This window comes from Strongylocentrotus purpuratus, unplaced genomic scaffold (genome assembly GCF_000002235.5).
Source record: "Strongylocentrotus purpuratus isolate Spur 01 unplaced genomic scaffold, Spur_5.0 spur5_scaffold_7, whole genome shotgun sequence".
NCBI lineage: Eukaryota > Metazoa > Echinodermata > Echinoidea > Camarodonta > Strongylocentrotidae > Strongylocentrotus > Strongylocentrotus purpuratus.
This window is the reverse complement of record NW_022145613.1, coordinates 2,502,666-2,516,167: the sequence shown is the minus strand read 5'-3', so window position 1 is coordinate 2,516,167 and position 13,502 is coordinate 2,502,666. Positions and strand designations below refer to the sequence as shown.

The 13,502-nt window shown below is 39.1% G+C and overlaps 1 protein-coding gene across 1 annotated transcript; it reads left to right on the top strand.

Moving 5' to 3' along the window:
• Positions 1 to 993: 993 nt before the first annotated feature.
• LOC584483 (prohibitin) lies at positions 994 to 7,178 on the top strand. Its single transcript, XM_030974572.1, has 6 exons — positions 994 to 1,375; positions 2,175 to 2,336; positions 3,100 to 3,242; positions 4,256 to 4,372; positions 5,060 to 5,155; positions 5,986 to 7,178. The coding sequence occupies exons 1-6, from the start codon at positions 1,285 to 1,287 to the stop codon at positions 6,196 to 6,198; spliced, it is 822 nt and encodes a 273-aa protein (XP_030830432.1). The 5' UTR covers positions 994 to 1,284; the 3' UTR covers positions 6,199 to 7,178.
• The last annotated feature ends 6,324 nt before the right edge of the window (positions 7,179 to 13,502 follow it).

Here is a 13,502-nt window from a genome sequence, read left to right as displayed (position 1 = left end):
TTTGCAAATTTGAAAGTCGTGATAAATATATTCAAACACTAAAAACGCAAATGAAGGAGGGGACATTGTTAATTATTAGCCAGATTTTTATTGGGGGGGGGGGGCTACTGGTGTCTATTGAATTTAATAATGGACTACATTTGTGCCTGGTTCAAGAAGGCTAAATAAACTACATATTTTTTTTTTTTTTTTTTTTTTGGGGGGGGGGGGGGCCTCATAAAACATGAGAAAATCAGAGAAGCAGTATCTAATGAGAACAACAAATTCATAGAAAAAAAATGCATCAACAATAATCAGATGAATTTTATGGTCTCGCTTTTCTATGGGGAGGGGGGGGGGTGCAATATTCATAGGTCATATCTAATCGACCATGTTAACAATATTGAACATAAAAATAAATGTTTACTTTTTATAAGCGCCATAATTGTTTTTTTAATTCGTCTCAAAATATCAATAGCTGAATATTGACGCTATGTCCCCCAAAATATATAGTTTATACAGAGTTTAGCAAGAAATGTACTAGTTTAATAAAAACTTAAAGGTAATACAAAGTTTTGGTATGTGGTCGTGAATTTGGTCCAATTGAACATATTGGAAGCATATATATGAGAGTCTACAATATTCCATTCAATTTTCAAAATTTCCCCAAAACTTTGCATTACCTTTAAGTATATAAGAGTGACCAACTCTCAATTAAACACTAGCAAGGTGGCATACTTTTTGGGATCAAATATATTTGCTAGATACTCGAGAGCCACCCAAGATTTTAAAGCACCCCCTCCCCCTCCCCCTCGAGTACAAGTGCTAGCCACAAACTTGCGTACGAAACGAAATCTCACGATAATAGCACTGCGCTGCACGTACGGCCAGTGAAAAACATGTGTGTGTAATGTAGATACGCACATGTGATCAATGGATGTGATGCAATTGCATTGCATTACGTACGAAAACTAGCGTACGTGCAAATCATATGTAACACATTCTTAAGTACATTTCATCATACTAACGGCCTAAGCTAGGAGGGCTTCGACTAATAATATTGTGATTCACTGCATGTGTAGCTTATGAATTGTTGTATATGCATAACATATATCAGTAAAATATATAAATCACATGCCTAGGTCGAATCGAGACTTCAAGAATCAGTAGTTGGCCTTTCACGGGAGCGACTTGGGTACTAAAAAACGTCGGATAACGCCGAGTAGAGTCTCCTCGCGTTGCGTTGTTCAGCTCGCAGCTCAGCTCAGCTCGGCTTTCCAAAGAAGAACCAAGAGAAAGTAAAATATGGCCTTAAATCAAGTTTTCTCCAGGCTTGGGACGCTCGGCTTAGGTGTTGCCATCGCAGGAGGTATTGCAAACTCGGCCTTGTATAATGGTAAGGAAGCTTGATCTCAATTATTGACTCGAGCTCGCTGAATCATGAATGAGCATGATCGAGGATGATCTGATTCTGATACCTGATGCATGATGATGATCAGCACTTCAGCAGCATATTCATTTTACTTTTAAGTTTTAGTCTAGGCCTACAGCTACGTCCATCTAAAAATCTATGCATCTTTATTCTTGGCCTGGTGCCAATGTGAATTATGAAGTATTAGCATGATTAGCTTGGCCTTGGTGGTATATCAACATGATCAACGACAACAGACAACATTCATGGTTTTTCATCCTCCAAATTCCAATCATGGATGATGGAGATTAACTGACATGGCAATAAATTAAATAACGACTAACTTTAAAGTTGAATCTAGTCACCATGGTCACGTCACAACCAGCGCTAATGCACTTTTACCACTGCACTGGCATGCTTCATTTTGTCACACAATGACACAAGTTAGACCTAGATTCTAGATCTATAGTCCTATCATGTTTAGTGTTAAGACTCTAACTAAGACTAGATCTACTAAGAGTCTAGACGCTTAGTTTAAACTCGATGGATAGCGCCTTTAATTTTAATGAGGAAACCAATGCATTTGATGGAACAATTACAAAGCATGCCCTTGGTGGCAGTGCAAATTGTACCCTGAGGCTGAAGTCTGTAGGCCTAGTAATTGCAAGTTTTTAATTTCAATCAAGATTTTTTAGTCTTCCTTTAATATTCCATTTGAAACTCCACACAATTCTCTAAAATGTGTATTTTATTCAATATTTTGCCTTTTCCCGATATATTACAGTTGATGCTGGTCACAGAGCCGTCATCTTTGACCGATTTGCTGGAGTGAAGGATATTGTGATGGGAGAGGGAACACATTTCCTCATCCCTCTGATCCAAAGACCCATCATCTATGACTGCAGGAGTAGACCAAGGAACGTACCTGTCACTACTGGTAGTAAAGGTTAGTATGAGGAGTATGGAGGAGGCACGATGGCCCAGTGGTAGAGGCTTGTAACTGGGAGGTCCTGGGTTCAAAACCAAGTCCATGTGCTCGTGCCCTTTGGTAAGGCATTAATCTTCATTATCATGCAAGTCCCTTGGAGAGGACTTAGAGCTGTTGGTCATACCTTGGAAGTAGGCATACAGTTCTACATCTTTTATTTGCCTCTCGGTGTCCGCTAGTAGGTTACTCTTCAATTTGGCGCTGTTACGGATGAACATGGACAGTTGTTTTCTTACAATACATGTTTTTTGGGCAGTCGGGTAAAACAATCATCATCAAACAAATATGATTTCTTTGTGAGCCTTCTCCCCTTCCCTGATATAAGTGATAAAGAATCGAATAAGCCCTCTCAAAAGTACCAGCCACAAATGTATGACAGTGGGTTAACAAACACTAACAATGGTTAACCACATATAGCTACAAGTCATTTTAACCTACCGGTACTTATGGGCAAGGCATAAGTTAGTATTTAAAAAGTTTCTTAATTATACAATATTAGTATTTTTAATTGAAGATAAAATGCTTGGGACCCCAATCATACATTCATGTAGAACAAAATAGTCTAGTGATTAATTTCCTTTTAAATTCTGTTGTGACATTCTTTCAACTTAATGATATGCAGTTGAAATGTAAACGGTATACAGTGTACGGTATGTAACAATACTAACATACAGTTATGCTGTACATCTCTGTTGATCTACCCTTTTCCTCTGTTTTGTAGACTTGCAGAATGTGAACATCACTCTTCGTATCCTGTTCCGGCCGATAGTTTCTGAACTTCCTAAGCTGTACGTCAACCTCGGTGAAGACTATGATGACAGAGTACTCCCGTCCATCACCAATGAAGTTCTTAAAGCTGTTGTGGTAAGCATCCTGAATCCTGATGATCTTGTGTCACTGGCAGAGGAGTGCAAATGGATGCACGAACAAGAGATTAAAAGAAAAATGCACTTACAAATTTGACCATACTGGGACCACATCTACATAACAGAGATACTTTTGCTAGCACCCGAAACCAAGATGTTTGTATAGAAATTAGAGAAAATATTTTATTTGCTTTCATCTGTCAAGTACATGATGATGTGTATTGTGTATGATTATAATATGAACACAAAATACATCTACATATATATCTTACTTTGTTTTGTACTGTGTTCTCCCCTTCTAGAGCAGTATGAAAATTGTTTTGGTTTTCGCTCAAGACATTCAATATATTTTGCTTATGTATGCTTACTGAATTGAAGCTGTGAACGATCACAAGGTTAGTTAGTATTAGGGATACACCATGATCCCACAGTCGGTTTATCTTTACATTTTTACAGATATAACCGGTTAGCATGCCTCATGAGTACATAAATTTGATTTACCACATTTTAGAGTTAATTATGCTACACATAGTCACAGAGTTCTGACTAAAGGTATTAGGCCATGTAAAATTGATTACATGTTGATCGTCCGGATTTTTTGAAAAAGAGGAGGAGGGTGTACCATGTTATTTGATATTTGATATTTCAAAATGGCCGCTCAAAATGGCCGCTCGGTACATTTTCCCCGACAGTCGAGGCTATTTTTTTTCAAGATGGCCGCCGACAATTTTTTTTTTTTTAAATCAGAAATAGAGCCATTTTAGCAGTGTTTTTCATGTTTTTTTTCTTTCAAAAAAAAAAAAAAAAAAAAAAAAAAAAAAAAAAAAAAAAAAAAAAAAAATAACAAATAACAAAAAATAGGAGGCGGCCCCCAAAAAGGAAGCGGGCGGGGACGATCAACATGAAATCAATTTTACATGGCCTTAGGCTGGCTTCACAAACATTTTGAATGTGTTGCTGTTGACTAAGAGGTATTGAATGTGTAATTTTGCTTTTGCTGTTGATTATCAGGCTCAGTTTGATGCCGGAGAGCTGATCACACAGAGAGAAGTGGTATCACAGAGGGTCAACGAGGAACTGGCTGAAAGAGCTCAACAGTTTGGTATCGTCTGTGATGACATCTCACTGGTAAGTGGATACTCTGCATAGTACTTAAAGAGAAGGTTGAGTTCTGGGAACAGGTGAAAAATAAGAACATCAGAGTAAAAATGTCCCCTGAAAAGCATGGCTCTTCAAATGCCTTCATATTATAAATACGACAAGTAACAGCTTAAAAATGATGCCTGATTTTTATGCCACATGTTTGTGTAGTCCCATATACATCTTTCTGTGTACAGTGCTGGTTACTTTACCAAGACTGGGCCAAATTTCTGATCATTTTGATGACTCCAGAACCTTGCAGACTTTTGCAGTACACACCAATAGTTATGCTAAATGATCAACCTTTTCTGATCGATTCCGCACCGTTTCTGTCACAATCCAATCGCACTATAAGGAAAGGGGGGGGGGGAAGAATCTTTCTCCTGCCTTTATGCTCCCTGTGATATCTTTTAGAAATTTAATTTCACATGTTCCATATATTTCTTAAGTTTAACAAGAAAGATAGATGAATAGTCTTAAATATGAAAGCTCTTCTAGTATTGTCATAATATAAAAGTCAGATGATGGAAAAGTGATATGATCTATTTAAAAGGGAAAGTCCACCATGGAAATGGACATGTTAAGCGAATCTGCATACTTTTTAGAATGTATTATATTTCTGACAGTGCTAATGTAATATTCAGCTAATTTTGACAATATTTTGTTAATGTGTAGACCCATCTGACGTTTGGACGTGAGTTCACCCAGGCTGTAGAGATGAAGCAGGTTGCTCAACAAGAAGCTGAGAGAGCAAGGTTCCTTGTAGAGAAGGTAAGGATTAGGGGACGTAAACTAGTCTGAACGTTATCGTGTCTCTTGATAAAGTGTGCTCAAATTCAATATTATTTGACTTGTAACAGATATAAATAGTTGCGTTAAATAGAACAGAAAAATTGCCAATGAAAGTCTGAAGATTGCCCTCATTCACCAATTGCCAATAGTTCATAATGCATACAATATTTGGACACGATAGCCAATTCATGTTTGGCTTATAGGTGACCTGAAATATAAGACTTTACAGAAAGTGCAGAGGCCAATGTAGTAAAGCACATAATTGGTCACGTCAGGGTTACTACACCTGGATGAGGCTAGAGGCAATTGTTAATAAAAAGTCCTTGACTGACATTGCAGCATTTGTGTTAGTCAAGAGTCTATCGAGTCTTTTTGTGTGCAACAGCATCACTACTACGTTTTGTGTGGTTAGTGATGTTTCGTAACACCTGGGAAGTGTTTCACAAAAACTAAGATCGACTTTACGTTGGACTTAAATATGGCAAGCCATTCATCATGCCACTGGTTGCTCTCCCCATGGGTCTCTCAATTATGATATTTAGATACCGGTAATATTTTTTCCTTAAAAAATGTAAGTTCTGTAGATTTGTGACCATGATTTGTACATCCCTTGAGATACCAATGCCAGTATTAAGTAAATGGTGAGAGCAAACAGTGGCATGAATGACCTGCCATAATTAAGTCCAACTTAAAATCAATCTTAGTCTTTGTGAAATGCCCTCCTGCTCTGCACTTTCATGGTACTTGGGATGAATGGGTATTCAAAATAGATTTCACTTTCCAACCTGTTACCTTTTTTCCTACTTCAGGCGGAGCACCAGAAGCGAGCGGCCATCACCACCGCAGAGGGAGACTCCATTGCTGCCTCACTGCTCTCCAAGGCCTTCGCTAAGGCAGGCAACGGTCTCATTGAGCTGAGGAAGCTTGAAGCAGCAGAGGACATCGCCTACCAGATGTCAAGGTCACGTAACGTCTCCTACCTACCCCAAGGACAGCAGACGTTACTCAGTCTTCCTCAGTGATAGCTTATAGTACTCACCATACAGATGAGATATCTCTGAAGTTATTTGCATACATACACCAACAGATTTCTATGTAATGGATAAAGTATTCCCTAGCCAGATTGATTCCATAAACTTGTTGGGAAGTAGTATGAATTTCTTCTTTAATAGAAAAGAAGAAAACAAATTCTAAATGCACTTATGATGCATTAGTAATCTTCTGAGTATGAATATTTTGGACATTACAATGCTGTTTAAAATTATTCGTTCTGAGCTGTTTACAACATTAATGACAAGCTCTATATAAGTAAGTCTATATACATTGTGTTTGCTATCATTTAGGGCTTGAAGTTGCAAATTTCTACAGATTTGTTATCTTCAAATTTCATCAAACAAATTCTTTACAACATTTGACTCTTAACCATTTGTGTGACCTATGATCAAAGGATACTGCATTGTGTCTAGAAGAAAAATCTTTACCTGCAGTCTGTCTGTAGACTACTTTTGCAATGATAATCAGTTAGGCAGTGAGAAGATCTCGGGGGCCCGAGGGTCTTTTCCTTCATAAGTGAATAGGCCTGAATGATTTAGTTGCCAGTTGCTCTCAGTTTCCTTTCTTTGACCAAGCACCACATTGTAGAGATTGTTATAAGAATCATGACCCTCTGTGTGACATTATGGAGAGCTAATGTAGACGGTATAATACATTATTAATCAATGTGATTTCTTTTAATCAGACATGGGTCTACTCTATTTCATCTTTTATTCTTTTGTGATCATACATTACTCATGGTGGATAAAAGAATTATTCATCGTCGCCCAAATCTGCTTGCTTTTCTTGCAGTCACAGTGGTTTAAGAACGATTCACCTCTTTCTTGGTGGGATATCTTGTAGATTGAATAGAAGATTTTTGTTACTTTGTATTGCCATGAAGCCGATTATGTGATTTGTATTTGGAATAAAAATCCACTACGATGTGTACAAAACGTAGAATCACTGACAAGTTTTGTACAGTCTCCATTGTTATGTAAATGTGTTGATGATTTATTCAGTTTCCCAAAATAATTTTTAAGAAGATTAAACTGAATTGATATTGGGTCCTGGCTGGAGAAAAATAATAACAGAATTTTACAAATTTACATTGACTGATTACCAACAAGTAGACAGAGAGAGATAGAGACTGTTGGGTAAGATAGGAGATAGATTGAGACAGAGGGAGGGAATATGAGAGAAGCAGAGAGGGAGAGAGAAAGTGGGAGCAATGGGACAGAGAGAGAGGGGATAGCAGAGAGACTGGGACAGAGGGGAGGGGTGCTAGGGCAGGGAAATGGAGAGATGAGGGAAAGGCGGGGGAGGGGGGGGGGGAGAGAGAAAAGAATATTGGTGAGTGAGATGGCAGAGAGTTAGGGGAAGAGGGAGGAGAGAGGGGAAGGGCTGGAAAAGGGGAAGAGAATAGAAGATTGGTGAGTGGTATAGCAGAGCGTGAGAGGCAGAGAGAGGGGAAGAGCTGGAAAAGGGGAAGAGAATAGAAGATTGGTGAGTGGGATAGCAGAGAGTTAGAGGCAGAGGGAGGAGAGAGGGGAAGGGCTGGAAAAGGGGAAGAGAATAGAAGATTGGTGAGTGGTATAGCAGAGCGTGAGAGGCAGAGAGAGGGGAAGAGCTGGAAAAGGGGAAGAGAATAGAAGATTGGTGAGTGGGATAGCAGAGAGTTAGAGGCAGAGGGAGGAGAGAGGGGAAGGGCTGGAAAAGGGGAAGAGAATAGAAGATTGGTGAGTGGGATAGCAGAGAGTTAGAGGCAGAGAGAGGGGAGGGGCTGGAAAAGGGGAAGAGAATAGAAGATTGGTGAGTGGGATAGCAGAGAGTGAGAGACAGAGAGAGGGGAGGGGCTGGAAAAGGGGAAGAGAATAGAAGATTGGTGAGTGGGATAGCAGAGAGTTAGAGGCAGAGAGAGGGGAGGGGCTGGAAAAGGGGAAGAGAATAGAAGATTGGTGAGTGGGATAGCAGAGAGTGAGAGACAGAGAGAGGGGAGGAGCTGGAAAAGGGGAAGAGAATAGAAGATTGGTGAGTGGGATAGCAGAGAGTTAGAGGCAGAGAGAGGGGAGGGGCTGGAAAAGGGGAAGAGAATAGAAGATTGGTGAGTGGGATAGCAGCAGGCGCAGATCCAGGATTTTTTTTTTTGGGGGGGGGGGGGGGCCAAATTTGAAATTATGGGTCCCCAAAAAATCGCAACGACTCAGCCAGCCGCTGAATAAGCGGGGGGGGGGACATATTTTTTTATGTCATCTATAAGGATTTAAAAAAAAAAAATTATTTATTACAAAAATAAAAATAAAAAATCAAATCAAAAGGGGGGGGGGGTTCCCAAAAAACATACAAAAAACTCAAGGGGGGTTTACCCCAACCCCCCCCCCCCTGCCTAATGGGGGGGGTGCATTGACGTAATGGGGGGGGGGGTGCCAGGGGGTGCAGGAAGGGGCGATTTTCCCCCTCCCTCCTCCTCAAAGCGCCGAAGCTTTGACGTTTCATTAAATTATTAGAGAAAGAAGACGATTTGTTGTACCGTCCTCGACTCTTAATCCTCGTCTGAATTTAGCCCCCCCCCCTTTTGCGCGCGCAAAGCGCGGAAGCTTTTACGTTTCATTAAATCATTAGAGAAAGAAGACGATTCGTTGTACCGTTCTTGACTCTTATTCCTCGTCTGAATTCAGTTCCCCCCTCTCGCGCGAAGCGCGGAAGCTTATACGTTTCATTAAATTATTAGAGAAAGAAGACGATTCGTATTACCATTCTTGACTCTTAACCCATGTCTCAATTTAGTCCCCCCCCCCCCCCTCCCGCGCGAAGCGCGAAAGCTTTGACGTTTCATTAAAAGTATTTAAGAAAGAAGACGATTCGCTGTAACGTTCTCGTCTCTTAATCCTTGTCTCAGATCAGTCCCCCCCTCCTGCGCGAAGGCTTTGACATTTCATTAAATTATTAGAGAAAGAAGACAATCGTTGTACCGTTTTCGACTCTTAATCCTTGTCTGAGATTCAAAAATGTTTTTTGTCTGCTCCTTTTTCTTCCTACGTCCTCTTCCTTTTCTATCCTCTCTTTTTTTGGCCGGCTTTTTTGGGGGGCGCCCCCACCGCCCCCTGGCTACGCGCCTGCGGTCAGATGAACAAATTTTGATACCTTCAAGTTGTCCGCCCCCGGAAACTCGGTGGTTTAAGGCAATAAATTACGGTCAGATAAGCATTCAGGGTCCCACCTAGGGCCCTTGGTGGGGTCGAGGGTGCGGAAAACCCCGGAATCTCAGGGGTTTTAGGCACTTGATTACGGTCAGATGAACATATTTTTATACCTTATTTGTGACACTGGCAGGACACTGATTGGCGTGAGTTCCAGCAGGCGGAGTCCCCAGAAGCCCAGGGGTGTTAGGCGCTTAATTACGGTCAGATGAGCATTTTTGATACCTTATTTTGTTGTGACACTAGCAGTTAACTATTCTTTCTTTCTTGCTCTCTTTCTTTCTGTTTCTCTTTAATATTCTTTTTCACCCTTTTACACACGTTGTTGGCGGGATTAACCGCAAATTATCTATTTCCCCTTCTTTTCACCCTTTTTTTCTCTTCCTCTTTTTCGGTCCCTTTTAGCTCTCCTTTTTTCCTTTTTCCTTCCTTCTCTCTCTGTTTTAGCGTGGGCGGGGGGGGGGGGAGCAAGGGCCTTTTGCCCCACCCCACCCCGATCCACATCTTGTTGGCGGGAAAATTGCAACTAATACCCCCTTTTTTTATTATAACTTTTGGTAAATAATTTTTTTAGTCAGAATATGGTGCGCTTAGAGACACCAGTATTAAGCGCCTAATAAATATTGTGTATTATTATTATTATTATTCTTATCTTTTCTTCTTCCCCAATTTCCTTCCCTTTATCTCCTCTTTTCCTTTCGTCTTTCCATTTCATTCCTTCTCTCTTATTTTTTTGATGGGGGGGGGGGGGAGGCAACAGCCTAGCAGGCGAACCCCCCCCCCCCCCGATCTCCTTCTTCCCCCTTTTATTTTCTTCTTCCTCTTCTATCTTTCCCTTTCTCTCCTCTTTCCCTTCTTTTCCTTCTCTCTCTCTCTCTCTTCTTATTTTTCCTTCTTTTTTTCCCTTTTTTTTTCCTTCTTTTTTTTCCCCTTTTTTTTCCCCCTCCTTTTTTTCCCTTCATTTTTTTCCCGGGGGGGGGGGCGGGCCCCCGGCCCCCCCCCCTGGATCTGCCACTGGATAGCAGAGAGTGAGAGGCAGAGAGAGGGGAGGGGCTGGAAAAGGGGAAGAGAATAAAAGATTGATGAGTGGGATAGCAGAGAGTTAGAGGCAGATGGATGAGAGAGGGGAGGGGCTGGAAAAGGGGAAGAGAATAGAAGATTGATGAGTGGGATAGCAGAGAGTTAGAGGCAGAGAGAGGGGAGGGGCTGGAAAAGGGGAAAAGAATAGAAGATTGGTGAGTGGTATAGCAGAGCGTGAGAGGCAGAGAGAGGGGAGGGGCTGGAAAAGGGGAAGAGAATAGAAGATTGGTGAGTGGGATAGAGGCATAGGGAGGGAATTGGAGACAGGGAACGGGTGCTGGGGCATGACAATTAAGAGATGAGGAGGGAGAGAGTAGAAGATTGGTGAATAGGATAGAAGAGAGATTAAGGCAGAGGGAGGGGTTGTTGGAAAATGAAAGAGCGAGGGAGTGAGATGAGACGAGAAGGTGAGAAAGGGGTTAGAGAGAGAGAGAGAGGAGAAAAAATCCTGTAAGCCTACAGGGAATCGATGACATCTGATGTTTAATCGTGATTTAATTCATGATTTGGGGCGGTAAATGATTACATACTGGGTAATTGGGTAAATATAATGATAGTTATATTCATTAATAATAATACAAATACTTCTACTATTAATTGTAATGATAATGATTACAATAAATGATAATAAATATTACAATAATAAAGATATAGAAGTTAAACTGTGATAGGTGTACTTTACAAAAAAGGTCTAATTTGCTTTTAATATCATTTCTGAGCAAAACCTAAACTATATTGATATTCTATGAGGGTACATTTGAAAGCAAGATATTAATGGTGTTTATGTTTTTTACAGAGCAAAATGCTCTCCACTTTAAGTGTATATTTAAAAGCAAGATATTAATAGCGTTTATGTTTTGTACAAAGCAAATAGATGGTTTTCTCTTCAATTATCGGAATACGCCATTAAGGTGCCATTTTCGTAATGTAACCGAATTCAATGCATACGTCTCTGTAAAGTGCCTTTATACAAATTATTTCATTTACCTGTTATGAATAAATCAATAGAATGCAAACTGCATATATTATTATGTCTTATCAACAAATACTGTATGCAATTCGAATTCTATTGAGATACAATTATTTGTAAGAAATGAATGAAATGATTTATATCGAGGAACTTCACAAAGATGTTTCCATTCAATTTGGTTTCATTACGAAACTATCCCATTGTCATTTGTGCACATTTCAATAGGCGAGGAGCTCGTGAGCCGTGAGCAAAATAAGTCGATTGAAATAAAAACCTAAGGCAATATCTGTAGAGAAGAATTTTTCAATATGGATTTTCTACTGAATGGGTTTGTTCTTCTTCAAAAGTTTTAGCAATTTAAGACTTCGTGTCTTTTTATAAAAAATTACTTCTGGTACATTGAACATCATAATGCACATTTACTACCCAGTTCCATTCTCCACCTAATATAAGATTAAAATCAGTTTCATTTACATCGTCTCTAATAAGATTGTGTTGTAAGTTCTTAACAAATCTTTCCCTGATTTTTTTCTGTGTGGGTGCATACACATTGCAAAGATTATAATTCATGGTATCAATATTTTCTTTTAAAGGCAACATTCTACCATCATTATTTTGCATTACATACTTAGTATCAGTGGCGTAATGAGCAAAAACTTGTTTTGTAGTAAAAAAAATTCGCATCACCACTAAGTAGCATAATGAGCCAACGATTACCGACATATAATGCATGGCCATCCAGAGGATTTGTTTATGTTGGGGACCGGGGTAAAATGCAATAAATTATTGAAAATTTATTGCATTTTCTGTTTTTTTTAAAATTTATGGAAACTGCCCCCTACCCTAGCCCCCGCTGCGTACAGTCATGGTCCAGTGACAAAGCAATGGCCTCGTAACTGTGAGACCCCAGGATCAAAACCGTGTCGATGTCCTATATTAGTGCCCTTTTGTGGGGCATTACTGTCATTTATGACTAAGGGCGTAGGTCCCCTATTTGATAAGCATAGTAGCATACACATGCTTTAGCAGTCACGCAAAACACACATTGTCAAATCATTATTCAATAAAATCTGAGAATGTATACTATTATCTAGATCTATTATTTTTTAATTATTTTTAAAATAATTCCATAAATTGGGGTAAAACAAAAATATTCCAACTATATGAGCGACAGTGTACAATTATTCGTAACAGGTAAATGAAAGAATTTGTAACGAGGCACTAAACAAAGATATGTTCATTAAATTTGATAATACTATGAAAATGATATTTGCCTTGGATTGGATTATCGAGAGTAGCTGCGATCGGAAACATAAGAACATAAAACTCGAGCACGATCGAATCCCATCCGTATCTTTAATGGTCGACTGTCAAGTTCATTCCTACATCGCGCGGGAGTTGAAGAGCTATAATTGCATTTTAATGTGAACTTTGCGAATTAGCCGAAAATATATACAGTTAAATAATACTATCATTAAATGCTTGCTTGGGTAATATCAATATACAGTTCTATATTGTTTATGTTATGCCCGTATCATTTGCCCGTATGCATGTCATGTATCTTAAAGGCCTCTAGTACAATAGTTTTTAGAAATATTTTTTTGAATTTTGTAGTTGGTTAAAAAACATAATCTAATTATTTTCTGTACAACGTTCCATGTTAGTATACATTATGTTAACAAAAACCTATTGTTAGTTTACATTTTTCATCAAAAGGAATAGATATTGTTTGGGTTAATACATGTTTTAAATCAACGGAAGTTTTCCATCTTTTTTTATAAATTTGTTTTAAAACTTTTTTATTGTTATTTCTGAAAAATTATCAGATTAAAAGCAACAATATAATATGGAAGTTTTCCATCTTACTCCTTCTAAATCAAGATCGTAATATATTCGTCAGTGAAATTCACCGTACTTATAGTTGACACAGAACTGTTTGTTAGGCAAAATGATTTTCCTCATCCTTTTTAAAGTTTAAAAATTAATTTTCCATTTAAAGCCTCGCAAACTCGGTTTCTTGCATAGAAACAGTGATATATATATA

Excerpts from the sequence above, each read along its gene's own strand:
- LOC584483 (XM_030974572.1), top strand. The coding sequence starts at position 1,285 with ATGGCCTTAAATCAAGTTTTCTCCAGGCTTGGGACGCTCGGCTTAGGT. Across the intron at positions 3,243-4,255 it reads AAGTTCTTAAAGCTGTTGTG|GCTCAGTTTGATGCCGGAGA; the intron begins GTAAGCATCCTG and ends GTTGATTATCAG. Across the intron at positions 5,156-5,985 it reads CAAGGTTCCTTGTAGAGAAG|GCGGAGCACCAGAAGCGAGC; the intron begins GTAAGGATTAGG and ends TTCCTACTTCAG.